Source organism: Coloeus monedula (genome assembly GCF_965178545.1).
Source record: "Coloeus monedula genome assembly, chromosome: 5".
Taxonomy (NCBI): domain Eukaryota; kingdom Metazoa; phylum Chordata; class Aves; order Passeriformes; family Corvidae; genus Coloeus; species Coloeus monedula.
The window spans coordinates 31,512,863-31,537,355 of NC_138785.1; the positions used below are offsets into that span (position 1 = coordinate 31,512,863).

At 41.4% G+C, this 24,493-nt stretch overlaps 1 protein-coding gene across 1 annotated transcript; it reads left to right on the plus strand.

The window, feature by feature from the left end:
• Positions 1-1,412: 1,412 nt before the first annotated feature.
• ETNPPL (ethanolamine-phosphate phospho-lyase) lies at positions 1,413-15,560 on the plus strand. The gene is made up of 13 exons (XM_082281948.1): positions 1,413-1,646; positions 3,466-3,584; positions 3,744-3,903; positions 4,766-4,840; positions 6,310-6,403; positions 7,398-7,514; positions 9,226-9,308; positions 9,809-10,034; positions 10,881-11,035; positions 11,764-11,853; positions 12,065-12,195; positions 13,057-13,124; positions 13,987-15,560. Exons 1-13 carry the CDS (start codon positions 1,591-1,593, stop codon positions 14,116-14,118), a joined length of 1,506 nt encoding a protein of 501 aa, XP_082138074.1. The 5' UTR covers positions 1,413-1,590; the 3' UTR covers positions 14,119-15,560.
• The last annotated feature ends 8,933 nt before the right edge of the window (positions 15,561-24,493 follow it).

Consider the following 24,493-nt stretch of genomic DNA (forward strand, 5'->3'; position numbering starts at 1 on the left):
TCTGCTACGCTGTTGGTTTGTGAGATGAGGTTTCCAATGGAGCAGCACAGAATGTGAAAGCTCCAAATTTAACACTGAGAAAGCTCAAGCAAATGACTGGATGGAAAGAAGTGCTGTCTAGAGAAGCAGAAAGATGGCTTGCTGGCAGAGATATTTTTTAAAAAAAATGTAAAAATTGGGAAGTATGTTTCTTCAATCTGCACAATTTGGGATGACTTGCTGGATACTGATCAAGAAAAAGGAAGTATCATCAGCACAGGAAATTATGTGGCTTTACATATGCTCTCTGAAAGCTCTTCCAAACATAGTGCTGCAGGTGGCACAGACAAGCTACAGATGGGGTGGCAGGGCTGTGGGCGAGTGTTCCTGCTCTCTGCTCATGCAGCTCAAGGAGCAGCCTCCAGAGGAGACGGTGCATGCTTGGAGGTAAATCTGAGGTGCTCCACCAGCAGCTCCGCTGTTTAGAAATGTGATGCCTTTTGATGTGAATTCTGTCCTTCTTCGCCCATCTTATTCTCCCCTCTTTTTCTTGTGGGCTTTGATGTCCAGTGAGATGGTTACCAAGTATAACCATGAAGAAATGCCACATTTGAGCAAGTCACTTCTGTATTGCTGCTGTGGTTACAAAGTGATCAAGGACTAGGTATATTTAGGTGTTGCCCAGACTTAAGAGTGAACCAATGTATTTGAGTACCAGGGCTCTTTTCTACTTATATGTACAAAACTCGGCAAACCGTAGATCTTCCTAATTTGCCTCACTCTACAAGAAATGTGCAAATATGGATACTGGCTTTGATGGACGTATACAAGTAGTATCTCAGCCTACTTTTACAAACAGATTTTGGGCCATAAGAAGCACAGAGGGACATTGAATCATGACCTTGATTTTGATTAAATAATCCGCTTTGTGTTCCTCCCCATTTGCCCCCCGGCATATTTGTGGCAGCGGCGCTGTGGCCACCAGAATGACCGACGACTGGCAGGAATGGCAGGATCGCCCGTGGGAGCTGAGCACCCGCCCGCCTCTCCCGCCGCCCCCACGCACCAAATCTGTTGTTTTGCGAATTTGTGCTGGTTTGCATCCCTAGGGGGAAAAAAACCAAAAAACAAACAAACAAACAAACAAAAAAACCAACAAAACCAAAACAAAAAAAAACCCCAACAAACTCCAAGGCATGGGGCTCACCCGCGGCTGGCCCGCCTCAGCTCAACAGGAAACACGAGTCCCCCGAAAGGAAAACCCAGGGGGATCAGGGAGATGGGGGAACGGTCGTAACGGGACGTCCCGTCCTGTCCCGTCCCGTCCCGCCGGGGAAGGCGGGAGGGAGGGCGGTGGGGAGGAGGGGTTTGGCCGGGGCCGGCGCCGGCATAAGAGGCGGGGAACCCTCGGGCAGCTGGGACGGACGGTGTTCTCCTGAGCCGTGCCGTGCCGAGCCGAGCCGAGCCGAGCCGAGCCGAGCCGAGCCGAGCCGAGCCGAGCCGAGCCGAGCCGAGCCGTGCCGAGCCGAGCCGAGCCGAGCCGTGCCGAGCCGAGCCGAGCCGAGCCGAGCGGAGCCGAGCCGAGCCGAGCCGTGCCGAGCCTGCGGCGGGATGGAGGAGCTCTACAGCAAGGCGGAGACCCTCGCCCTTCGGAGGAAGCACATCGGGTAGGGTCGGCGGCGGGGCCGGGAGAGGGGCAGAGGGGAGGAGGAGGAGGAGGAAGGTCAGTCTCTAGTGACAGCGCCCGTCCGGACCCGCTCGGCGCTGCCCCGGGGCTGCTAGTGCTGGGCAGCCCCTCCGGCCCCGCGGCGAGACCCAGCGGGGAGGGGGACATGGACACACAGAGGACCTGTCAGCCCTCTGGCTTGGGAAGTCTCGGGGCCAGCCGGCATTCCCTAGGCGGGTGGGGAATGCCGTCATTAAAACACTGCACATCAAACGCATCATTCACTTTTCCAACAGATCGAAGCAAGCAGCCAGAATGTGGTACCCAGGTGTATGTCTAAAATGTGGCTGTGCAGGGTTGGGGTTTTTTGTGCATGCACCTGCAAACCAGCCGTCTCTGTTGAATGAAGCTGTGGCTATTCCTTAAGTTTAACTGAGGGACATGCAGGAGGGCTGCCAGAGGTTGTGATCTGAGCAATAGTCCTGCCTGTGCATGTATCTGATCCCTCTGTATAGCAACGTTGGTTCATACATGATGAGCAGCTTTAATTATTTCTTCAGTGGATGTTGCCAAGTGAAAAGTAAGTCCAGGTTGTAAAAACAGATATATTTTGCTAATCGCTTCTTAAATGTGTAGCATATATAGAAAGCTTACTAAAAGTTCATAACAAAAGATTCATTAAAGTCATGGCCTCATAAAGAGAGAAAATCAACTGCTTTTTAGGGGCCAGCTCATTGTTAAGGGAGTCCTGCCTGAGCAAGGATTGTAGGATTGAGCAGTGCTGGGCAAACAAAAAAAAAAACTTTCACAGAATGAACTGACAGGTTAGAGAAAGAAACCTGTGGTCAAGAAATGGCCAATGATGATGGACATTGCTTTCAAAGCATAGCAGAGAAATAGCTGAAGATGTCAGAAAAGAACTATGCAACAGGGCTAGAAGCTGTGAGAAAGAAAGCAAACTACTCAGTATCCAGGAGTCACATTCAGGCTTTACAAGTTCATAACCTCATATAACTATACCCAACAGTAATTCTCAGACTTACCTGGAAACAACTGTGTTTATCCAAGGTCATATAAACACCACTACAGTTCAGAAGACTTTCCTTCTGCTCAGTAATATCATTCAACATAACTACATAGTTGGCATATTCTCCAAGAGTGGGGGGAGGGAAAAAAAAAAGAAAGAAAAAAAGTGTTTAAAGAGTACTTTGGTTAATTTTATAAGGAGCTTGAATTTTGCTGGAAGTCAGTGTGATTTAGATGCTTATAAAAAGCTGCTTTTAAAGGTTTTATCCAAAGCAGACAGGGTGAGAATGTGAGGTTTTTAGGACCTGCTCAGCACTTCTGAAAATAAAGCCTGCAAGGCATTATTGTTTTGTTCTTGACTGTGACCTCTATATGCTACAGTCATCCATTGCGTAATGATATTTTGGCTATCGTGTAAAACAGTGCTTAACAGCTTACTTTAGTCCCAATGAGTTACTTGGCCATAGATGTCTGTGAGGCATGTAAACAAACAGAACTATGGCCTAGGAACACAGCAGGACATATAAGGATCTGAAACGACGTGCAGACACTGCTCTCCCGTGAAATCAATTGCAGGCAGTCAAGCTTTGAGAACACCCTTATTAAAGACCAACTTCTGTTCCCATTGTGCCTGGGGAAATGCATGGCTTTTCACTGTGAGCAAGAGCCCCTGCTTGACCACCAGCTGAATGACTCACAAGCTCTTTGCAGAAGAGAAGAATCAACCCCCTCAACACTCAAGGAGGGGGAAAAAATGAGAAAACTAAAATGGTGTTATATTTATTATGTTTTAGGTCTTCCTGCAAAGTTTTCTATGCCAAGGACCCTCTGAAGATAGTGCGTGCTCAGGGCCAATACATGTTTGATGAGAAAGGAGAGAAATACTTAGACTGCATCAACAATGTTGCACATGGTAAGCAGTTTGGCTTGTGAGACTGCTTCCATTCCTTAATTTCTAATAGGGATCGGGACACATTTCTATCCAGTGATGATCACAGTGCTTCTCTGAACGTCCTTTTGTGGTTCAGTAATTGACTGCTTGCAAGTAATAACTAATTATTTTCTTCTTTAGTGGGCCACAGTCATCCATATGTGATAAAGGCTGCAACAAAACAGATGGAACTGCTCAACACAAACTCCCGCTTCCTGCATGACAACCTTGTTCAGTATGCACAGCGTCTCACAGCCACCCTGCCTGAGAAACTCTCTGTTTGCTATTTTGTTAACTCTGGGTAGGTCTGAATTGTATTTTTTTATATGACTATTTTTAATGACTATTTTGCTCCTGTTTTAGATAGACACTCAATGCAGCTTGGTCTAAATCTTACTAAGTAGGACTTAGTAACATGCAACAAAAATATATCCAGCACTGATCAAAACTTACTTCCTATTTGCAGCCATCATATTTAGAGTGATGGCTCAAAACAAGAGAGCTAAAACATGAAACTAGCCTGCTGAGTGCTATGCAAAAAAAGTTTGGGGAAAAAAGCAAGAAGAGGAAATTAATTCTGCAAATTGGTGAATGTTAGACACAAACTGATGAATGCCATTTGTAAATTGACAGATAACCTTGGAATCAAGTTAGTCTTCTTTAGGCAGTTCAGTAATCTGTGGTCACTTACATGTCCAGAGCAGACAACCTGCAGGGACATGCGAGCAGAGGGACTGTGACAGATCAGGCTGGAACCCTGAGTCTTCTTCCAGTGTGAAGATTTGTGATGTTGCAAGCACTGGGGAGAACAGAGTTGTGGAGTGTGGGAGATGGGACATTGCTTTTTGGGGGTTAGTGGCTACATTGTGTTCTCAGCTGCAAATTGGTCTCCTTTGTACCAAGGGGAGGTAAATATCTACAGGCAAACTGGGGGAGGGAAATAAAGCATCTCTTTGTTTGCTGTTTATACAAAGGGCTGTTTTTTCTTTGCCCCCTTACATGGCACTTATAGTCTCAACCTTAGCATTGTAATCTGTAGAGTAACACAGTCTGCTGTGCTGATTTATTATATCCGTGAGTCCTATGCCTTGTCATCTGTCAGAATACCCTTTTAGCTGGAAGCACTTCTTCGCTGTTATGCTGTTGTGTCTGTTACTATGCAGGTCTGAAGCAAATGATCTTGCTTTACGACTGGCTCGGCAGTACCGTGGGCACCAAGATGTGATCACCCTGGAAAAGTAAGTACGCAGAGTAGCTCGTGTGAACGCAGCCAGCAACTCCTGCCATTACTTCAGAAGCAGCTTTGCAGCAACCCCCTGCTGTTTGTACTCCACTGCCTGCTGAAAGAAAAGTTTTGTTGCTTTTGTCTTAGAACAGGTCAGGAAATCCCTTTTTCACATTTGGAAAAACACAAATTTTGAAGATCTCTGAAAAATAAGCTTGTCGGTCACCCCAGAAGGTCAGTCGCCTGTTAGAGGGCATTTCCCACAGAGATTCCCAAAGCAATTCAGGCCAGAGACTTAAATGCTGGTTTCAACAGCAGTGAGTGGTCTGGCTACTGGACTGCTCTAGAAAAGGGCTTTCTGTTTGTCACGTGTTGCCAGACATGTTTCATTTTGCACAAACAAATATTCAGTGATCAAGAAGAAAGATCCTGTAGTTCTGCAGCAGTGCTGCAATGATGCTCAACTCTCCTCCAGTGAACGCAAGTGCGCACACAAAACCAAGTGGCTGCAAAATCAGGAGCCATTGAGAGGGCTGACAGCCACAGGGTATGTGGCCAACCACATTTCAGGGTTTTCCTATCCTAGATGCAGCTGTAGGTTTGGTGACATTGCTGTAGTACTGGATTTTCTTCTTAGATTGTGATTAGAAAGTGCAGACAGAGCAATTGCAAGGGCACATGTCTCTATCTGAACAGCACAAAGCTTGTTTGACTCAGCTGTGTTCAGACTCCTGTCAGCCACACGCTAACCTGTGTGTGTTCTGCTAAGAGATGTCTTTGATTTGGTTTGAGGTTCACTTCGCTTCAAGTTTAAAGCTGAACAAAAGTGTTTGTTATTCTCTCAATAAAGATGCTACATGCTTTAGGCTCAAAAGGCTCTGGTTCCTCATTTCTAAATCAAATGGCCTCAGTAGTAGCCAGCTTTAGCATACTCTGCAGTATAAAACTTTTTTATTCAAACAATATCCTTTTCTTGACAGTGGCTTCTGCCAAACTCCCTCTCCTGCAGTGCCAGCAGGGCAAATAGTGGTGTGTTGCATAAGGTCCCCACTTCTCAATGCAATGCACACTCCTGAGAGTCTTCACAACCATGTTGGAGTCTAGCTTGCAAAGCTTGGGCTGGCCAGAGTGGGGCCCATGGGTTGGAAATGAAGGAGCTGGACCCACCCTTCAGCTCCAGGTAAGGCTGCTAGGGCAGCCACCTTGAAGTCAGTGCAGTCCAGGGGACATCATCTTAGTCTGTCTCCATGCTGGCACTTGATTTTATCCTGTTTCCACTCTTGCTAGTGAATTGAAGTCCACAGCAATTTCATATTGTCTTTGAGAGAAAGCCTGAGTAAATTAAATCAAGATCCCTTCACAAACAACGCTACTGTGTTGCAGATACAGTTGCTTATTCTGGATTATGTATAGGCACAGTTGTAAATTTAGGTCTCCTATACATTTGTTGAAAAGTGACTTGGATATTTAACACTCACACAGTGCTTACCATGGCCATGTTACATCTCTGATTGACATCAGTCCCTATAAATTTAATCAGCTGGGAAAGGACAGCAAGAAGGAGTATGTGCATGTGGTAAGTGTAGTTTTTGTTTTGGTTTGGGTTGGGTTTTTTTAGTCATTTTTTTGCCTGTGATGCAGCATATTGAATTACCCACTTCTGGAGTAAATATACTTTCATTCTGTTTTGCTGATGCTAGTGTACATATGCTTGGCTGTTTTTCAGTGGAATAAATACAGCAAAATTGTTTGGATTTCTAAGCAGGTGTTCAGCTGTGAGGCTGATTTCCTTAATTTTGCTACAGGTTTTCTTAGTCACTGCATTAGTTACACGGTTTGATGAAATTAGCCAATATCCATTGAGTTGGTTTGGCTAAAGATATGCAGGACTTTGAGTCTAGTTCCAAAAACTGGAAAGGCAGATTGCACAAGTTTACACAGATTTGGGTATAGGACTCATGGGTGTCTAAGGGAGTGTGATTTTTCACCTAAATTTGTGTATCTTAAAAAGACAAAGATTTTTCTCAGTCCAGAAATACATACCAAGCAGGCCTTTCCTATCTAGGCCTCTGCATTAACTGCACTGCTGAAGTTTTAAACCTTTTTAAACCACTTCCTTTCTCTTATTTACTGAACCTAACACTATTTGTAGAGGCTTGAATGTCCTACAGATTTGTACCATGACTAAAATGCTGGAAGGGAAGTGACAGACTGGAAAACCCCGCTCTCCAGTTGCAGAAATGGATCTTCTGCAAGAATCTGAAATAAGGTGGTGGATGGGTACTCATTATTGCGTCTTGAGGGAGAGGAAGGACAGTCTTGAAAGGTGGATGAGGTAGATGATGGTTTTTAACAACAGCTGCTTTCAGTAATATTGAACGCATGACAGGCCCAGATTGAGTTTAAGCTCCAGTAAGCATTTTTGCAATTCAAAGCAAACATCCAGGCTGTACTAACTCCTATCACCTATTTGTGTGGAAAGCCAATAAAGTGGAGCAATAGAAAAGAAAGTAAATGTTTCACAGAAGGATGGCCTTTATAAAAACAAATAAATAAATTGGTCTTTTCAGGCTCCTTCTCCAGATATCTACAGAGGGAAATATAGGGAAGACCACCCAGATCCAGCAAGTGCTTATGCTGAAGAGGTGAAAAAGATTATTGAAGAAACACAGAAGAATGGACGCAAGGTGTGTGTTTTGTGCTCTGGAAATGCAGAGGCTTCATCTATTTGTTATGGCATGGGGGCATGTAACAGGCAACTAAGGACTTGTTTCTTTCCCAATTTCATGTGCTTCCCTCTCCCTTCATTTTTCTGCGATGGGTTCTGTGTTCAAAATGGGCCATTTTTCTACCTGATGCTCTTATAATTTTTCTAGGCATCAATGAAAGGATCAATTACACAGTTTTATATAAGCAGATACAATCGAAGCTGTTAAATTTCCTATTTTATGCATTGACTCGGTAGATTGTAAATATCATAGGGAAAGGTTTGAGGTCAGCTGAGAAACTACATCACAAATTCTAGTAAGCATATATAAAAAATTCCAGGACATGGAGAAAATGTATTGGTTAAAATCTTGATACTACATTTCTGAGCCTATTTACTTAAGATAACTTCAAAGTCATATAAAAAGGTGAAACTTTCAATCATACACAGTATGACCTTGACAAAACCAGAAAATTTCTGAACAGGGGTACCTAAAATGTGTGTTAATCTTTTATATGATGGCATTAGTGTGTTGAGACTTGTAGGGCTTGGTCCAAAACCTGCTGAAGTCCCAGAAGACTTCAGCAGAGACTGGAACATGTTCCCTTTTAGTCCAATGGACTTATATCACCCTTCTTTTAGTTTCTTCATCAATTTTTTTTTTATTCTCTACTAACGGATAGTTTTGTTTTTTCTTCCCTTGTTTCCTTTCTTTTGCATATTTCTTAGGTTTTGGTGACATAGACCTGTGGCAGGACAAGTTGTGCTAAAGGCTAAGCCTCACATGCTATGGGACGCTTCGTACTCTTTGGCCGTATACTCAAATGTAGTGTGTACGGTTCTTTACACGTTACTGCTCGGCCTTGTTTCCAGGAAGACTGCACCAGCACAGAGACCTCTTGATGCTCAGGGAGGGGTTCACAAGTGGTGTGGGGATGCAATCCCTTAAATAGCAGACTTATGCTGAGACCTTGGGGTAATATCGTATCTCTGCTGCATAGACCTCTGCTGTTGACAAGAAACGAATTTTGATGTTCCAGTGTGTCTGATCTGCTGCTCTTACACTTCCTGACTTGAAATAACTTTCTTTTTCATTCCTAGCAACTGGAATTATTTCATCTGTAGAATTTTTCTCTTCTTTTGTCAAGTGCCTCGTGCTGATATTTTATTTGCATAGTTATTTGCATTAGGCAGGGGTGCCCAAAGGCTAGCCGCAGGTCATCTTACAGTTCAACTTCTACCCACCTCTGCCTGGTGTTCTGGATTCAACAAAAAACCACATATACCTGCAAGCTTTATTAACTTCTTAGGTAAAATGGCACCCACTGTTGTGTGTCTTCTGTAAACTAACATTTGTAAATAAATTTATGTAGCTCCCAGGAGCGTAATTCAACATCCACTGACACCAGGAAGTGTCATCCAATTCCACAGCTATGGGACAAGGGCTTAATGGAGGTCCATGCATTCCCATCAGGCTGCAAAGGTGGCCCTGGCTACTGCAAATTTGGGCACTCCTGATTACAAAGTGAATAAATCCTTTAGCCCTAGCTGTTTTCAAGAGCTCTCAGTTGTCCAGCCCATTGCGTGATTAAATAAAGGCCCACATTTAAACATTTATTTCTAGAGTGTTAGATATCTGTGCCAAGGCCAAGTAGATGAACACAGCTCTCACATGAGTTTGTCTCTTGTAGATTGCTGCCTTCATAGCTGAATCCATGCAGAGCTGTGGAGGCCAAGTAATTCCACCTGTGGGCTATTTCCAGAAAGTGGCAGAGTACGTACAGCACTTCATAAGGGCATAAACGGGAAAATTAACCAAAGAAACAGCTTTTTTCAGTATAGACTTATCTAATCAATTCAGCTGTTAACCTTTCCTGTTCTTGGCTATCTGTGATTCATTTGTACTTGTTGAAGAGTATGATTTCAGTTCAATTTTTTTTATGGAATATCAGCTAATTTTTTTAGGTAGATAATTGCCATTCTTTACATATCTTTAATCCTCAGCCGTAAATTTGATGGAAGATGAAGTTAAACCAGTTATAATCCTGCAGTACCATTGCAGTACTCCCATTTGACATTAAAATGTCAAAATTTTTCTTTAACACGTAGCACACTAAAAATTTCATAGCTATAAAATAGCTATAACTGTATTCTTTCTTTTTTTATTGATTTGGCCTCACACTGCAGAATTTCTGTGATGCAGACTGCCTTGTCCTTTATTGCCTAGCCATGTTCTGCAGCACTAGACTTTCAAACTATTGTGTTTGCTTCCAGGTATGTGCGTGCCGTAGGTGGAGTGTTCATAGCTGATGAGGTCCAGGTTGGCTTTGGCAGAGTTGGGAAGCATTTTTGGGCATTCCAGCTGCAAGGTGAAGACTTTGTGCCTGACATTGTCACCATGGGAAAGCCCATTGGTAATGGACACCCTATGTCTTGTGTGGTCACAACAAGGGAAATTGCTGAAGGTTTTGGTGCTTCTGGACTGGAGTATTTCAATACAGTAAGTTCATAGTGAAGCTTTGCCTTTTTTTTTTCTTTTGGTGAGCATTTAGCAGTTAGAAGTTTTCCAGGTGATCCAGATAACATCTGCATCCATCACTGCATCACACTACTGAGAGCTCGAGTCAACCACAGTCTAATATCTAAAAGCAAGTGAAGAGGCTTTGAAATATGCTCTGTATCAAGTGGTACATCATCACATGGACCAGCACAAGCTCTCTGGCAGGTCATGCGTCTCAGCTCACATCCATACAGATAAATTCTTGCTTAGGTCTCTTTCCCTCTGAAATGTTGATCATGTAAAATTTCATTTTCTAGGATAGGCTGTGGTGGTGGAGCTCATGCCCTGGCAGACCTTGCTCTGCAGCTGACACCTAACAAAACAGTGACCCTTTAGGAAACATTTCATCTGTGTGCATGCCACAGAGGTTCAGTCATCTCATTTACTGAGCCCTCTTTCTGCTCCTGTGATTCAGCCTTCTTTCCAGCTACCACAAATTCCCCTGTTTTTAATGGAGTTTATACTCACTGGTTCAAAATATATAAAATCTGTCATCCACTTGCTCTTCCCAGGAGCATTTTGCCTGCAATCAGCTGAATGCTTCAGTCCTGAAATTTTCAAACTACTGCAACCTGAAGCTAAGGAAGAGGGAGCCCTTCCCTTTCCCAAGTGTAAGGGACAGTGTTCCACAGCCTGAATAGCACAAAATCCCCACCTTTTCAAGCTTTTCCTCATGACATGCCAAGCAGAAGAGGGCAAGTGAAAGCAACATGGATAGAAATAGAAGAATGTTTTGTTATGATGGGTTTTGATTTTGATGACGTTTTGTTTTGTCTTTGCTATCAGTTTGGAGGCAATCCAGTGTCTTGTGCCATTGGCTTGGCTGTGCTGGATGTAATAGAGAAAGAAGATCTCCAAGGAAATGCCACACGTGTAGGAAATTATCTCCTGGAGTTGCTGGCTGAGCAAAAAGAGAAACATCCCTTAGTGGGAGATATCAGGTGGGTGCATTACAGCAATGTAATTCTTTCAGAGAAGAAAGTAACTATGCTAGAAAAAGCAACAAACTTGGTGTGAGTGGAAACGTCAGGATTTTGCTACACCTCTCTCTTAAAATGGACTACCCAAAACTGGTATTGTAAGGCAATACTTTTTTTAAAAAAAGTTGTCCATCCATCTGCTTAATTAGTTACAAGCATAGCCACTAGAAATGTTCTGGGAGAGTAGAAGAAAGAGCCATCCACATGCACTAAGTTGTCTGCACACCGCTGTAATCATGCAGACCTTGTTCAAATCTCTGTTCCAGTTCCTTGTGAGATGTTACTATGGATTTTCCTCATCTCGTGTTACTACCATGGATAATTGCCTTCAAGTTTTTTTGGGGGGAAAGGGTTGGGTTGTGGGGTTTTTATACTTCTTTTTTTTCATTATTTGTCTCCCTGGCTTGAGATTTTCAGGATAAGAATGAAAGAAAATTATTCTGTCATTCTTATCTGGCCATATAGCTTTAATGAGCCAGGTAAATTTATTTATCCAGAAATATCCCATTTGATTGTGTGAAGTCGCCAAAAGATGACCAAAGACGAAGTCTCCTCTCTCATGCTCCTTCCCCTATTTGTCCTCCAGGGAAGGGAATTACAGTGTTAGAAGCAGGTATTGTGTTTGCAGCAGAAGGCTTGGGTTACCGACACTGGATTTCACTTGTCTGTACTTTTCTTTTCTACTCCAGGGGTGTTGGATTGTTTGTTGGAGTGGATCTGGTGAAAGATAAGCAAAAGCGAACACCAGCCACAGCTGAAGCCCTTCACCTTATTTACAAGTAAGTAGTTCTTAAAAACTGTGTGCAGTGATCAAACCCTCCTAATATTCTCCAGCAGCTAGTCATTAATTTAATTTTAGATTTGTGTAGTTTTTGGTAACATAGTACTTAAAAAAGAAAACTTTCAACATCTGTCTCAGCCTGAAGGAAGTGACAGAACACAACATAGTTTTATATCTGTGTCTAACACGGGTGTTCCCTCTTACCACAGACTCAAAGAGCGTCAAATCCTTCTTAGTGCAGATGGACCCTACAGAAACATTTTAAAATTTAAACCACCAATGTGTTTAACAATGGAAGATGCAAAACACGCAGTGGAGACAATTGATGCACTTCTTACAGGTATGTGTGTCTTAGGGCTCAAAGGAATACTCTTCTTTGTTTATTTCCCAATGAAACACCATCATAGCCTAGGCCATTACATGCAAGAGAAAGTAATCAACTGCATTTCTTACTGCTGTTCTTAATGACAATTATTATAAATAAATACAAAGCCCCATATGTACTTCATCCAAACTTTTAGGCAAAATCCTGCTCTTGAGCCATTCTCTCACAGACTCAGTGTTATTACTCATTTCTGGTCACATATGCTGTTTGTTAAGGAGTGAATATGTTAATTCAGCACAGGCCTGAAACACACTGCAGATACACTGGTGTAACTTTCCATAATGTGCTCTACCTTTTCTTTTTTTCTTTTTATTTGTTTTTAACTAGTGTACTGGAACGTGATTGTCTCACTCAAATTTAGCCTGAAGGTTTTCAGGCTCTATTTGTCTTTTACCTGAGAACCAACCCAGGGGAAAATAACATCACTTATACTGTTAGTATAAGGGCTCTTGGAGCCTGTTATACATGAAATGCTCCCGTCTTCTGAGAATATAACAACTAAAGTTAAACTTCCGTGAACCTGCTGGACAAAGGCAGAATTCTGCTCTGAAAGGTCTCTCTGATACCCCTGTGCTACAGTCAAATTCTTAATTTTATTCTGTTCACTAAATACCCCCAAGCTATACAGTACTGATAGATTAATCACATTGCCTCGAAAAATGTTTTAGGAAGTATTCATCACTCTTCAGTTTTTCTTCTGTGTGATAAATGCCCAGAGGAATAGCTGATTGATATACTTCAGCCAGCTACTAAATATGCTTACTTACCACCCCCCTCCTTCTTTTTAATTTAATTATTTTATTACTTTTTTTTCAGAAATGGAAGAGGCCACTGGAATGAAGACAGAAAATAATGCATCTACAAATGTACAGTGTAAAAGAAAAGTATGTTTTAAATTTTTTTTAGCTCTTTTTCAGATAGGTGTTTGGCAAAGCAAGTATAAATTACTTTGGTAGGGCATGCCTTCATTTTTGGTAGCGTGAGCAGCTCTGTGCCTTGCAACTGAGTTCAGAGAGTAACTCGCTACTAGAAACCTGAGAGGATTTACCCTGTCTCACTGGGGTAAATCTAAAAAGAGCTGAGTAATCCAGACCTACAACATGTTATAGGCAAGCCCCTCACCTTATCTGCCTGTATGCAAACAAGACCAACCAGACTTTGGGCTGCACGAAGTCATGAGCCCAGCAGTCAGCAGCTACTGGTTCTTGGTATTACATGCTACTGAAAGATATTTGGCTTTCTAAGCCAGCCTGCAGCCTGGAAGGTGTCCAGGTTTTCAGAGAGTTCCAAGGGTTTTGTTTCCACCACAGCTCCTTGAGTATGAATGGCTGACATGCATCCAAATTAGGACTTCTTAGGTTGCAGCTCCAGCTTTGTATAAATCACATATGATTTCTCACACCCTTAAAAACATGTCACCCTCTATACAGGAAAGCTTGCTCAACTGCCCTTTGGTGGGTTTTGGTGGTGCTGTGGGGGTGGGAATGCAGTAGCTCCGCTGCCTAGGGGTGTAGTAATTAAGCAGAGACCTGATGAGTTATTGGCTATATACCTAGATTTTACTAGGTTTAGAGTGCAAGCCTACTCTTACAGACATTTATACACAATCAGTTCAATTTCTTTCAGAACTAAGAAGTTGTGGCACTAATAGAAAGTTAGGCAGAGCTACCTAATGGGAACCAGGTCCAGTGGCTGCCTGGTGGAAGATGTACACATGCCTCCACTGACATCTCCTTTCTGTTTCAGACAACTGAAGAGAGTTCTCCACCAGAAGGTGCAAGTGAAAGCATCGGCCACACGAATGGAGCTGCCTGCCGACAAGAAAATGGGATTTATTCAAAAAAACGCTCAGTGCCAAGTAAAAGAATAAGAACATGAAGAGGGAAAGTTTCTTCATTTGGTTTGAATTTGTGTCCGTCTTGCTTTTGAGATGAAGAGTGCAATAGTCTGAGTCCTAGGATCTGTTTGAGGCCTAGTCATGCCTTCCATAAACTGGCTGAATTCCTATTAGCTTCAGTAGGTTTTAAATACTTTTTCAGATACATGAGAATTGTGCCATGTGGCTTGAAATCTAGATGTGACAGAATGGACAAGTGATACAAAAATACCTTGGTGCTAGTGGGAGGCATGACATAGGTACACAGACTTGGTGAAAACTGCAGATTTACCCATATTATGCAGAATCTGATTTGCTTAACTGCCATAAAGCAAATGCCAATCCTATTAAGTTTAAAAATATATGCCTAACATGCTAGTTATACAATATTTTAAATTTCAATATGTAATATTGAGATGTTAATTACTTCCCATGTTTTAATGGCTGAATTCACTAAACAATGCTTGAGAAAGAAATTCTTATTATCTTCTAGTGTAACTTAGGTCCTATGGACCATATTCCCCGCTGATGTAAATTGGAGTAGCTTTGCTAATGTCAGCAATGCTCTATTAAGAGTCTACCACTCTAAGTGTAGAGACACAATGTCTATGCAGGGCACTCTCACTATAAATTCAAAGAAAATGAAGAATCTAATTTTCTATGAATAAAGTGACTTTTATAAATATTTATATAGAGTAAGATTTTAAATTCTTTTTTCCAGAAGTGTATAGATTGAATCCTATGAGTCTATAAAATATGCACGTCAAGTATATATAATTTCAAACACTCTGATTGATTGAATTTAACCTGAAGGTCTCTCAAAAAGAGGTTCCCAGGGACAGCCCAGCTTGCATTCCCATGGATTTTAGTTGCTTTGAGAGTTGTGGGAGTTACTACCTGATCCTGTCAAAGCAGTGCTGGTACTTTTTGTCAGTGGTGATGAAGAGTTGCACACCAGTCGCATGGGATCCTGACCCATAAATGCTAACACTGGGTAGGTTACTAAAAGGAGAGGACCACTGTATAAACCATGCATGCAACCAGTGCCTATCTGTGCTGTAGATACTTCAGACTGACTTGCCTCGTTGTCAGTGCTAAATTTCAGTGGCAGCATACAAGCCCTGCTTTTCTTTCTTAGTACATGCACTATTCCATGCCGTGGAGGACACTGAGGGCTTTCCAAATAATTTGTACTTCAGAAAAAAATACAAAATGTATTTATTTCCTCTTCAATGTCAATCCCTTACATTCTGCTGTTTCCTAATTGCTGCTAATGATCCTACTGATATGACTGAAAATTTAGCACTTTATCTAATTTCATGTTTTCCACAATTTGCTACATTAATATTGATGTTTTTGGTGTAACGCTTTCCAACATCCTCAAGCTGGCTTATTTTCTGTTTCATGATCCTTGAATAATTCTTCCATAAAAATAAATCTCTTGTTTATAATGACGATGGCTGGTGGGTTTTTTTGTTGTTGTTGTTTTTGGGTTGTTTTTTTTTAATTTTATTCTTCAGTAATGCCTATTTGCTGAGGGAAGTAACTTCAGTTTTAGCTGGAGGTTGTCCCCATGCCAAAGCAGAACTGACTAGGCTGTGTTTCCCTGAGGCACTCAGCTGTTGGCAGCTCTTACCCTTAAGCCAAATGTTGCCTCAGCTGCCACAGTTCATTCCCTGCTAACTGTGCACCAGGAAGGATGCCACAGGTCTTTTCCAAAATGAAACTACACAGAGAACTAAGTGAACCTAATTTAATATGTCTAAAGGTACAATTTAAGTCACTCTGTGTATGGAGTGCCACTTCTTACATTACACCTCATCCACTGTGTGCAGCAACAAGCAAGCAAATACTTGTGTGATATATTAGAAGGCTTAAGCTCAAAGGCACAGAGCCCACCAGTCTGTACTATGACACCAGCTGTTGTGGCAGGTCATTAATATTTAATTTTCAAAAGTATGTCAAAGAAATAGACTTTAAAAGTCCAATTAGCCTAAATCTAAGGTGGGGGTGGGGGGAGTGGTTTGAAGATTGCAGCCCTGTAAGCACAAGGGGCCTGTGCCTCCCTACTTCTCCCTGTACCTGTGCCTTGGTTTTGCTCAAAATATTTGGAACAACCATTGGTGCAATTCACTTGTGTTTTTCACCCAGCTTCTGCTTCACAAGTCAGAAAGTTCTCTACCTGTTGGTTCTGCTCATTTTGCAAAGTGCAGATTACCTAGAAAAACTTGAGTGTTCTATTTTCTTTAAACAGGAGAGGATCTCACTCCTATGATGCACACTAAAAAGAGCCACTATCGTTTAAATGGAGGAACAAATCCCACAGTTATCATTCCAGTAGTTGAGCTGGATCTACTGGACTTACTACATCAGTGTTCCAACTCTATCTCAGCTGCAAGATTATGCACATTCCCTACTGCGAAGGCCTTACTAATTAAAAGAGCCTGACTAAAGGATGAGAGAGTGGAAGCAGAAATAAAGGCTAAACACAGGGACCACAGTTCCAGTCAGCTGATCAAATATATTCCCTTCACTAAACAGGCAAGGCTTTTTTTCCCCTTTCTGACTCCATTTCCCTTTTTCTTCTTTCTACCTCTCCTGTATTGGCTGTGCAAGTCCTGGTTTTAGCCATGTAATTCAACCTCCACCCTAGTCCTTCCAATCATCAGACATCTCCATAAGCCAGTTCCACTCACTAACCTTGCAGAATAAAAAAAACACCACACCCTTTCCCCTCAAGTTTTCTGCAAGGCTAAGGGACAGGCTCATGCAGGAGTAAGAGACAGTGGAGTGAGGGAAAGGCAGGAATCCATCCCAAGTGGGCATCACGCTGGAGTTTGTTACTTGTATCTTCACTCTAGCTCATCATCCTACTGGAATCTCAATCAAGAAAATTTTATTGCATTCTCATAGTTTGTCACTGTTTTTGTCACTTTTTATATTGCACATTTATACTTTAAAACAAACAGACCAGTTAGAACAAGGGAACAAGAAAGGACAGTGCTTGCTGCAAATACTGATGAAAATGTGACACTGAGAGTCTGAATCCACTGCCAGTTAATTCTGCTGCATAAAAGAAAGCAGGACTGTGGAGTCAGGAAGCTGTGCCTTAGACAGCACTGTTCTGGAGACAAGAATCAGCATCCAAAGTTGCCATGTCAGCACAACACTGCAGAACTGCCAGGGAAACAGAGTATGCCACGTCCTCATCTTGGGGAGAAAAGGCTCAGTCTTACCTCTATAAAATATTGCAATGGGACTACAACGAATAGAAGAATTATGCAGGGGTATTATATTTTGTCTGTTGCTTTTCAGATGAATGGTTTCTTAGACATACAACAGCCTCTTCTCAGATAATACATTCATAACCTTCACAACAGTTAAGCTTGGTGGCTGGGAAATAACAGACAGCCCCAACACATCCAGAAAAGTCCCCACAATCACATCCAGAAGCAGCAAGCTCTGATTATATCTCATAAAATAAGGGAGGTAAAGGAAGGGGATCAAGGGACAAGACTGAAAAACTTATTTTACATGTGTCATCACAATGCACAAGGTGTTTTTATTTAAAAAAATAATAGAGACAAAAAATTCATTTTTAATATGGTAGAAGTCTGGGTCAAATGTCTGACTGGGGCAAAAAAATTTCAGCACCAACATGCAAAAAATCACACCTAAAAGAAGTCAAAAACACCCATCATAAAAATATAACTAAGTGGATGCCTCTTGTAAAATGAATTTGTACAGGTATGTCTTGGACAGTAAGCCCCCAGTGCTGCAGCTACTCTAAGCTAAGAGCTGAAAAAAACAGAATGTGATAAAGAAGAAGCAATTGGTAATATGCTAGACAAGACCAAGTAAGGCACTGGGATGTACAGTTATGTACTGGGTATACACACTGAAGCATATTGTAGCTGCATCTTTGGCCTGCCTCTGTGGGCTTTTTCTCCATTTAATAAAATAACTTTGAAAAATACCAGGTGACTTATACTTGCAAGCAGGGGAAATTAGCTCATAGCAGCAGAAAGGTTGGTTTAATTTTCCAGGTTTCTCAGTGATGACTTGAGCAGGTGTTGTAGTAGTGTCTCTTTTCACCCTGGACCTGGCCTGTGCTGCTGCCAGAAGGATTATGCAAGGAAACACAACGCCAAATGACTGTGACAGAATTCCCTATCTCTGCTATCCACATACATTTGTATTTTCCTACCTGGAACATTTGATTTTTTTGGTGCCTGTGGTTCAGCAGAAAAGCTGAATTAGAAAAGGCAAGTTTTATCTTTGCATTTCCCACTGACTTGTTGTATGCCTGGACTATGTCATGTTGTCTCTGTAAGCCTCAGCTTCCAGAGATGCAGTGTATCTCACAAAGGCCAGGAGACAGCTCTGCAGAGGAGTACTATTCATGCTGATATTTCATAAGGAAAAGCATTTGGGCCTAAATGAAAACCCCAGATACAAAGCACCAAATCTTTAAAGCCTTCACTGAGCTTTGCAGCTCAAGACCAATGTGCACTAAACAAAATAGTCTTCGGTCTCTCCCACCTCTCCTCACAGTCATTCATAGGTAAACACTGCTCCAATATCACAATGACATACATTTACAACAATATGGAATTTAAAATTAAATTAAAGGAAGGGGAAGGGGAAGAACATGAAAAAGTGTGTTTTGGCACAGCACTGAGGACTGCTAAAAGTCTTTAATAATCGACAAGGCAGAAAGTCTTGGGGTCACATGAAAACCTGGAAAGGATTCCTGGCTTCAGCCTATCATTGATCCATTACATGGCTCAGATAGTGACTTAACATCTTTATGTCTCTATTTACTTCCACAAATAAGAGCAGCTGTAACAACCTTTATTATGGTTTGTAAAGGTTAATCACACTATCAGGAACAATACTGATGATACAGGAATGCAAGACCCAAGGTAGAGCTAGCTCAATTTACTTATTTGCAGTTACCTCATTTTATTCCTTACTTGCCTGTGGTTTTGTCAAGGAATAAACCCTTATAATCAGCAGTATATAATCAGAGACTGATTATGTTAAATATCAGGAAGCAATGAAAAGACACAACCATAGAACCACAGTGACACAAGTAGTCTGGCTAGCATCTCCAAGGAAGCTTAAAGGTCTGTAAATACATTTTCAGGTGCCACAAGGCACTTCTTTAAACAAATAGAAAGCTTTTGGTGTCCATTCCTTAGTTTCTTCATTCTAGTCACAAAATAAGGCATGAAAGGAGTTCATCTGGAAAATGCACTGCTAACACGCTCCAGTGGCTGGCTCTTGAGAACAAAGGTTTCTGTTCACAGTGCTTATAACCAGCTCTCAATTAAGTTAGCTTTCTTCTGTTCTCTATTAGGCAAGACACAGGGCTTATAAATCATAAATAAATGAGACCATAAGGGCAGACTATATTTTGCATATTCACCTTTGAAGAACAGCACTTGAGAGCAGATGAGACCTACAAGTCTCTGAGACAGGACCAGATTCCCTTCCAAATTATGCCTCTACACAAAAATAATCACAGCATTTAATGTTTAACACTTTAATAATGAAATAATACTTTCAATTTAATGTTTAATACTTTAATGTTTAATACAATTTAATACTTTCTTAAACCACAGTTAAATGAGGATACTGGGTTTTTTGGCATTTTTCCAAATGCCAGTGGAAAAAGAAATTACTTCTAGTTTACTAGATTTGATGTAAGAAAGATTTTTCCTGACATAGATGTGTAAATATAACAAATACCTACAGGTAAGGACTGCATCTTCATTCTTTCACCTAAAGTGCCTTAAACTACTTCCCAATTCATGAGAGAGGTTGGAGAGTTACCTGCAAGCACTGTATGGAACTATTTGCCCACAAATGCACATGGCTTCATATAAAATTCAGAAGACTTTTCTTTCATGCCTATTTTCTTATTTGCTGCATCCCAGTGAGAGTCCTGTTATCTTTTTACTGTACCTACCCTACACTATAAATGTTTTCCCAGTTTGGATTTGAGAGCAGGGGGATGGGACACACTGGAAAGCATGCTAAGAGAGCACTTCATATTGCAAACATTCCCTTCCTCCCATAGTACAGTCAAAGCAGCATAAGCCTTCAGGTTCTGCTGGGTACCCATCTCTAGGTTTATTTTCTCCTCACTTTTTTTTGTCTTCCAGCATCATAAAGTTGCCAAACATCTTCCTCCTTATCTCTCAAAAATTTTCCAGCTACTAACAATACTGCCTTCTGTAAAAACTTGCTATTTGACATTCCAGAAGAACAGCCTAGAAAAACAAATAGCAGCTGCTTATACTAGAATTTCTTCTAGAAATAATATGTGTGCATGTACATTACGCATATATGAGTAGGTTTGTGTATCTACACACATATATGCACAAAGGCTTACAGAAATATGTATACAGACATGTTCCAAAGCAATTTATCTGTGAGGCAGCCCCTTTATTCTCAATAAATGTAATACTAAAACAGAGAGAACCTCCATTGGACATATTTTTGAGATGAAAAAATGAATTTTATGAAGGGAGGGGGGGCTTCCGTAGAGACTAATACTGGCAGGTGAACCCTTTAAGAATACTTCATCATACTGCTATCATGGGAAAAGTTATTTCCACAGGTAGCAAAGAAAAGGAAAAGCCAGTAAGGTACCTGCAGGCCAGTGCTGGAAAAGAAGGAAATACTGTCTAAGTACAAATCCTGAAAAACAGAGACTTAAAAGTGGGGTTGACAAATTAGACTACATTAACAACAACAAAATCCTCACTTAAGGTCTTGATTGCATGCCATTCTGCCATTCTTCAAACTGAGAAATCTTTGCACCTAAACACATTATATGGATTAACCTGGTTTACCTATAGGTTTAATAGTGTCAGAAATGGGTTTTTGTGGAAAACCTTGCAGCCAAAAAATGCAGTAGAGATCCTTGAAGCATTAAATGCCTAGAGAATGCCTGTAAAGAAAAATAGTAAGGCTTCTTCATGCAGGAAAATTGTTGGAAGCTACAACCACTTTGCAACCTTACGTGCAGTTCTTGTGGCAGAGTTTATCTTCCCTGCTAAAACCTGGCAATATGTTGTCTTAGGCATCAGACTTCATGGTCTTGAGCTTTCCTAAGGTAGAGTGGCTCTGCTCTGGGGGTGAGTGTGGGGCTGTAAGTCTCTGCACCTGAAATGATGCTACAGGTTACAGAGTTCAGACACCTGTAAACCTGGTGCTCAGATGTCTGAGACCAGTGTTCCACAGGGATTATTTAGCTTTTTGAAAACAAAATTATTTCTCAACATGTATGGGACCTACATGAATATTTGCCAGAAGGCCTAGCATCTTCAAAATTGCCTAGATGAAAATTATCTTTCTGCTCACTTTTCCTCTCACCCTCCCACCACATCCAAAAAAAAAGTGTATAGAGAGAAACAAGCACAGCTACCTTTCCTCATCTCCTTCACCTAAGGCCATTCACGGACTGCCCTCCGTCCTGCCTGGTTTCAAGGCAGGCTTCTAGGCCAATTGCTAGGGGGCTGAAAGTCAAAGATGGCAGCTTTGGCATGTCCAGTAACAATCCCCCTTTGCTTGCTGAATGGTGAATTACCTCAAGACAGTCCGTTCTTTCTTTCCTGTTTTTCCAGACTGGTTTCTATTCAATTAACTGCTTTATACTTACACAATAAACTCCAAGGCTTGCCCAAATACAGTGTTCACTTCTGCAATAACATCCGTCAGTCACACCTGCATTTTCTACCACCGTGTTTTTTGCCTTCACTGGATGAACAGTGCTTCAGTTGCAATGTCCCATTGCAGAGCAAACATGGCTTTTGGCTCCTTTTGGCTGATCATAACTTGCAACAGGCTGCTCAAGGGAGATGGCAACTGAACCACAGGCACGAAGAGCAGATCACATGGGGAGAAAATGGTGACACACTCCAGCCCATGGGCAACAGGTTGTCTTAAGCAAGAGGCAAACAAGAAATAAAAAAAAGGAAGCAGAAGAGTCATACAACTTTAAGCACCTTCTAAGTGCACAACAGAAGGACAGATGGGAGAAATCTCTGCCAGCCAATGGAGCATGTAGCAGTGGCAGTGTATTTCCATACCATATAAATGTCTGTGTGGAGATTAATACAATGCAGCTCCTAGTATGGACTTTCTGAGGGCCTTAGAGCAGCAGCATTGCCTCATCTCAGATCCAGGAATCTCTCCCACTGAGGATGCAATGATGGCTTTCTTGAACTGGTTGAAGTTTTTTGACAGTACACAAGTGTTCCCTCCATAAAAGCCTATGCAGCTCCTAATGGTGCATCATGTCTGCCTCACCCCTTCTGTTACTGAACAAAACATGCAGTAATCCTTCAGTACCCGAATTCTCCAAAAGATGATCTACTTTCCACAGGAAGACATGTACTAGCAACTTAGCAAGACCTAATTCCATTGGTCTGAAAAAAAATCTTGTTTCTCACAGCAGTAGGAAATTTAATTTTACACTGCCTGTCTTTCAAAATTTTTTAAGTCTCATAATTTGTAGAATAGCAGTGGAAAAAAGAGTCTCGTGACTCTGTTATCAGTCCATTTTATGTAACATGTTTGCAGTGAATGATTAAACAAAAAGATTATTGCTTAGTAAGTTTTGAGTAGTTGCCCAGAAATCATGCATGCAGAGCCAAATACTACTGTTGATGCTTAAGCACTTTTAAAAGGATTAACTAAAGTAGATGGTGCCAAAATTCATCCTTTGAACAGGAAGGTGTGCCTGCCATTGAAACATCAGTGACAAAGTCAACATTGATTTGAAACTTGACAAAAAATGCACCAGGAACGTCATTCTCCTGTTGCTTTAGAGATGGTGCTAATGTACATTGAAGGACAAATATGTGGTAATGAAGTTGGTGATGGCCACAGTTTGGACAAATGGGGATGTGTAAGCTCATGCCTTTGACAGTTCTCTTCGTGTTCCCTTTATGAAAATCGTAAACATTCATGTGACCAACCAGGCTATTCTGGAATAATTTACCTCTGTAATGCTATGAGTGCTGTTCACAGAGATTCCATTACTTAAGTTTCAAACGGTCCCTGAGTTGCTGATTACTTAACAATTTTCAGATCAGGCATATCAAAAGTTCTGCTCTAAATACTTGGGCATACACTATCACAGAAGAATTGACAAGGTTCTCTATTACTTAAAAAATATGGGGGGGTTAGCGCCAGCTCACAAAATGTTGTGAAAAGCAAATCCAAAATGAACTACAAATGCCACTGCAGATTTTATAACTAATTGTCTTTATTAAATGTTTTTGCAGTTTGCTCAAGTCGAATAGAATTATTTGTCTGTACTTGTAAGTTAATTCTGACCAGGACAGAGTAAACATACATTGCAATAACTATTGCAGAATAACTCATGTGTGAAAACCTGTTCTGGAATCAGTCTGCCTCACTGCATTTTAGATTAATTCACTCACTCTGAAAGGAAGAATTCGGGATCTGACACATATCAGAATTGAGATCTCTTTTTCCAGATGTATTTGAGTTTGATATTTTCTCTCACTGCTCCATTTTCAGTAGGCTTTTTGCCATACATTTAATTTAGCTCTGCAGTGAGGATAAAGGGAATAATAAAAAAGAAGGGAGTTCTTCTGGAGAACCTCTTATTGATTAATTCCTGGTGACATTTTTGAATTGTACAGAAGATATTGTAACTGATGTTTGTAGGGTATCTGTACCTTTAGGTTCAGAACTTCAGGACCACAGTACCCAAGACCCTTCTGTAGTTTCCATAGCAGACTCTGTCTCAATAACTCTGAAAGGAGTAGGGAGAGGAGCAGCTTGGACACTATAGCTCCACAATGAATGACCATGGCATCCAATAACATTATTTTCAGAGATATGCATAGTTTTGCTCAAGATTTTGTTTGCCATAGTCTTCTAGAGATTCTGAACACATCCATGATGGCACTAGGAATCAGAATGAGCAGCTCTTTAGACAGTGTTTTACTCCTTTTGCCTGCAAGAGAGATTAGAAATGAGCTCATTTCCAGCACCATCTAGCAGGCCAGAATTGCTTACACAATAACTTTTAACTCTGGTACAATGGGATGATCAACCTCCTCCAACGGGGCTCATAAAGTCAGAAAGGAAATATTCCTCTGTGCATGCAGCCACTCTTTCTATTGGGAATGTTTGAACAAAAAACATGTATAAAAAGACAATAAAAATTCAAAGTAGTGTCAATAGATGACTTCAGATCATTCAAGGCACCCTGTATTTCTTTTCCTTGGCCCTAGTTCTGACACTCCTAAAAGCTGGTGCTCTGAACAAAATGGGTGTTTGTATCCTAGCCCTGGGTTAGCCAGACAGGAAACCCAGTTCTCAGTACTG